Source organism: Nematolebias whitei, chromosome 15 (genome assembly GCF_014905685.2).
Source record: "Nematolebias whitei isolate Nwh7 chromosome 15, NemWhi1, whole genome shotgun sequence".
NCBI classification, from domain to species: domain Eukaryota; kingdom Metazoa; phylum Chordata; class Actinopteri; order Cyprinodontiformes; family Rivulidae; genus Nematolebias; species Nematolebias whitei.
Genome location: NC_056512.1, coordinates 5,240,196 through 5,245,450, shown reverse-complemented (window position 1 = coordinate 5,245,450; position 5,255 = coordinate 5,240,196). Strand labels below are relative to the sequence as shown.

At 43.9% G+C, this 5,255-nt stretch overlaps 1 protein-coding gene across 1 annotated transcript in view; it reads left to right on the top strand.

Moving 5' to 3' along the window:
* The first annotated feature begins 3,521 nt into the window (after window positions 1-3,521).
* Window positions 3,522-5,255, top strand: part of si:dkeyp-72e1.6 (transmembrane protein 238-like) — a 32,523-nt gene continuing 30,789 nt past the window's right edge. Inside the window, 2 exon segments of the mRNA XM_037689356.1 lie at window positions 3,522-3,799; window positions 3,801-4,049. Of these exon segments, the coding sequence (XP_037545284.1) occupies window positions 3,542-3,799; window positions 3,801-4,046 (504 nt within the window). The 5' untranslated portion in view covers window positions 3,522-3,541 and the 3' untranslated portion in view covers window positions 4,047-4,049.

Genomic DNA, 5,255 nt, shown 5'->3' with positions numbered 1-5,255 from the left:
CCTACGCCTATATACATACATACATACATACACATGAATATACACTCACATACATATCTATATATCTACATCTAAAGCCTACATAAACATCCCTGCTTCTATTTGTGTGTGGTTGTGAGCATGCATAAGTGTATAAGGCTTCTCTAATAGAACATTTATTAGTAACTGTGAAGCAGCAGAGACCCGACCCCCAAGACCAGAGGCAGACGAAAAAGGGGGGACCAGAGCCCAAGACCCCAGGAGGGACCCCGACCGTGGAGCCCCCAGAGCCACCCACACAGGGCGAACCACCCACCCACCCCCCAGAAGGGACCACAGGGGAGAACCGGAAGATCCCCACCAGCGACCACATACAGTGACCCCCCGGGGCCAACAGCGACAAACTCATAGGCCTCCGTCGGCACCCGCCACACCGATGTAGGTCCAGGTCCAGGCACCGAGGCCCGGGCACCGAGGACTCACACCACCCAGGCCAAGGCCTGACAGGGCCAGAGGACCCGAGCCCCACCAGGCAGACACCAGGCCGAGCCGACACACGCCCAAGCGCCCAGCCCCCGATACCAAGGGATTTAATTCCTCCCCTCCTCCATGTCCTACATTACCAGATGTGTAAAATATACAAACAGATGCAATTTAAATGTAAAAGATGTACATATGCAGATTACTGAAGACAAGCTATTTAAACAAGTTTTGACAGAATTCTTCACAACATCAATTCATTCATTAATAGATTTTAAAAAAAGATAAATATACCGAGAGATTTCCAACACAGCTGCTTGCAGTAATGAATGTTCATCCAAGAAGTGACTTGAAGGAGCAGAGAGGCTCTAGACTGGTTTGTCTCCTTTTACATCAAGAGGCTCCTGATAATTTGATATTAGGCAGCAGCAGATGACCCACAGCTGATTGACTGAACCTCCTGACTGACTGCTACTCAAGGCCAGATTAACCATATGGGCAACTGTCCAGGGGCCCATGATCTCTAAGGGGCCCATGATCTCTAAGGGGCCCAGGGCAGTGAGGGCACAAGCAAAATATCTGGTTATCTCCTGCTTTACTTGGAGCCCTGAACTGCACAAACTGCTGTGCTTCCACTGCATTTGTGCAGCCCCGCCTGCTCCCAGCTGCTGCAGCTCTGTTTTTTTTTTTCCCCAATCGATCCTCAACTGCGCGACCTGTCAATCAACTCAGAAGGCGTGTCAGTAACTGACCAATCGACGACCTCAATTTGTCCAGAAGGTAAACGCACCTTACCTGCTGACAAGCTCATCAGTTTTTTTTTCATGAGAAACATTGTTTTAATTAAAACAATAAGTTTTATCTGTTGTGAGATGATTCTAGCAGTTTTGCAGATTTTTAATCTACTTAATGAAGAATAGTAAGACTTAAAATCTTTAATAAAAGGGGAAGGAAGGATTATTATCTCTCCTCTTACTACAAAGTATAATGAATGTGGTACTTTGCTATAAGTACGACTATATTTATGGCATCAGAGAAAGCTGAGCTTAAGTTATCCACATAAAGTAAAATGGCATCAGCATGAAAAGAAGGAATGTTAAGTTTGAGATTAATCCAGTTTCTGATGTTTGACCAAACACTTTGTATTGACATGAAATAAAAAATGCTGGAGGGATTCATCTTGTGATTTACAAAGGGCAACAAATTAACATCAAATTTAAATCTTCTTTGCAGAAACATGGCTACAGGATATATCTTATTTATTATTTTTAAATGATTCTCCTTCACTTTAGGAGATTTAGGCCATTTGACACATTTAGAATGAGCAGAAATCATTCTGGTTTTATGATTTATATTGGGAGGTTTCTTGAAGGAATCTTTGTTATAATCAGTAAATCCTTTGTCACAAACATTCATTGATCATCTTGTTACATTTGAAGTCAACTAAGTTACAGACATTTAATTTTAATGTGGGTATCAAATTGTCACCTTTGAATATATAATATTTTTAATTCATTGAATCAGCTGTTGGTCAGGCTACTTCTTGTTGTGCTATTAGCTCTAAAATATTTACTGAATCAAGTGTTTACTTCCATCCATCCGTGGGGGTAGCAGCCTAAGTAGGGAGGTCCAGACTTCCCTCTCCTCAGCCACTTGGACCAGCTCCTCCAGGGGAATCCCAAGGCGTTCCCAGTGTTTAATTATGTAGGTAAAACTAGATGTTGAAAAACCATTAAAATACACCAGAATGCAGGAAATGGCATCTACTTTATTCAAAATTTTCAGACACCCCCATCAGTATGTCCCCCCCCCCCACACACACACACACATTATAAATGCTTCTGACACCAGTGGCCAACATGTTACTAAACCAGTACACCTGTGGTGTCATGTGGTGTTCAAAGTGCATTCAACTTAATTCAGTCTTGATGATTTGTGTCATTGAGCATTTGGAGTTTTATACATAAAAATACTCTTGATAGTTAGAATTTGAAGTATATTTACTGTATATTATGGTAATTTATTCTGTATTTTGACAGATTATGGTGATGGGGTCGTGATAATGGGGCCCTTGAAGATTGTTGTCCAGGGTACAGCGAAGTGTTAATCTGGCCCTGCTGGTACTCCTTCACCCTTGTCATGGCCCTTTCTGCTAAAATCCTCAGACAAGCCTGGGTCTTCAGGGTCTTCTGGGTCTTCAGGGTCTTCAGGGTCTTCTGGGTCTTCAGGGTGTCCTCCTTGCTGAGTTGCTGCTGCTGAGAAAGATGGACACAAGAAGAAAGTAAAAAGAGAAATTATTAATCATGAGAACATGGAAATGGTTTGACATATAGTTTTTAATTCAATATTTAAAATGTTATTCTAAACAACAGTGTTGGAAGATGTCAGAGATTTTACATTAATAGATAAAAGTTAAACATTTTAATGTTACAGCACTGACAGGCACATGAAACTCATTTAAAATCTTCCATAAATGCATGTGTGATCTCAGTGTTTGTAACCCCCTGGTGTTGGTTATATCATTACTACATACTGCATTTTATTGTATTGTTTTATACTTTTTCAATAAAGATAATAAATAAATAAATAAATAAATACATGTGGGATACTGAAAAAGGAAATTATAATTTCTCGATTGTTTTGTTCTTTTTCATTTGTGAATTCATTTTTAAAGTATAAATTGTTAGTTTTTCTCTTATTTACATTTTATCACTTGTTTTTAACCCTAATCAGTTTTTTGCCGGAGTTGGAGCCATCTTTTGTGGGGTAATGTTGATTAGCTGTGGCGGCCATCTTGTATGGGATAAGACCAACAGTTGTACATCCAGAAATTAATTTCGATCATTTTGATGAAAGTATGTGGAGTGGTTCATGAGATATTTGCTCACAGACACAGTCTCCAGCAAAAGGTCCAACTGCTTCATGTAACCTGAGCAAAAAGTGTGCAAAAGTTCTGATCCACAGCAGCTGGGCGGCTGCACTCAGGTGATCCGCCCCGCCTCTCCCCGCCCCTCCCGCAGGGTGACCCCTGAGGGAGCGCTCACCTGGCTCACCTTGCAGCCTCTCCGTCCGGAACTGCAGCATGGAGCCGGAGTTCCGGGGTCTGGGCCGCTGCGCGTGCAGCTTCTGGCTCGCCGTGGCCTTTGACATCGCGGGGCTCGTGGTGCTCCTCGTGGGGGTGTTCGCCAACGTGTTCTTCTACGACCTGCTCATCTACGCGGGCTCCATCGTCATCTTCCTCAGCCTCATCTGGTGGGTGTTCTGGTACTCCGGGAACATCGAGGTGCCCCCGGCCGAGCTGCAGGACGACGTGGGGCTGCTGAAGAAGGCCAAGTCCGGGGGGGGGGAGCGGCCTGGGCGGGACGGTGCGACGCCTCTCCAGCCGCCTGACGCACGGCTTCAGGAACTCGTTCCGCAGGAACGGAGGGCCCCCCGCCGGCCGGGCGCAGCAGCCGGGGGTCGCACAAGTGGCGGTTGCCATGGCAACGGTGTCTCCGCAGGACAGCAGCTCGCGCGCTGCTGTTCCCCCCGAGGCTGACGGTGACGTCCACATGTCGCGCACAACAATGGAGACGTCAGCTACGTAACAGGTGAGACCCCCGAAGCAGGCTCCTCACCTGGGGGGCCAAGGGTTCAATAATTCAAAGATGAGTGAGACCCAGGGGCGATTCTAGGATCTGACCTTTAGGGGCGCTTAGCCCCCAGTGAGGATCAAACCCTGTAGACAACTTCCATTCACAAACATCACTGACATAACTCGAGTTGTTGAAGGTGTCCTTCATGTGGGCCTGACCCTTGCACAACAGGCCTTTGCAAATTGTCATTTGAATAAAAGTGCCGATAATATCAGCATTTGTAAAGTGTGTAAGTGGGGGGGTCTGGGGGGTCCTACTCCAGAACAGTTTGAATAAAGTAGACCTCTCTTCTGGTTCACCTGAGCGGACGTGAACACTTCACCTGTGATTTATGAACCGTTTGAGGAAGAACTGGTCTGTGCAGCCATTTTATTGTAAATGACAACTGGTTCTTAATGGACCCACCTGGAACAGAAACATGCCAGTTAATCAGAGAACATCAAACAAAGTCAACATTATTTATTTGATTTTGAAAAGTATAAAGATTTAGTAAGTCAGGATGGCAGAATTATATTTGCTTTAAATAAGTCACAGTGCTGACCTGGGCGAGCCACATGCACCATTTGGTTGACCCTGACCAGCCCGTGTAAGGGGAATTACAAAATAAACACATTTTCTAAATTTATCGTATGTGTGGACTAAAGCTGCATTGCTTTTATTTTGAAGTTTTTTTATTCACGTACAAAATTATGCAATACGTAATTTAAGATGTGCAAATGCGCGTGATTGAATTGTCACGACGAGCAGGTCTCAAGACTGTCAGCCCTCAGAAATGTCCACTCATGCTAAAAAAAGAACCCGGTGGTGGACGCCTTACAACACAATCTGTGCCCTCATTTACCTCCACACACACATTCATACAGCACTCTACTAGACACACACACATTCATACAGCACTCTACTAGACACACACACATTCATACAGCATTCTTTTTTTTTTTGTGAGCTCAGTTTAAGTGTAGAAACATTGTGAAGTGTTTCAATGAACTTATCATCATCGCTCAATTTTTATTTTATTTTTTAAAGAAAGAGAAGAAAGAAGAATAAATAAATAATAAAAGAGAAGAAGATAAGACGAGAGACCACCATGACAAAACAACAGAATGTGTGTGTGTCTACTAGACACGCACACATTCATACAGCACTCTACTAGACACGCAC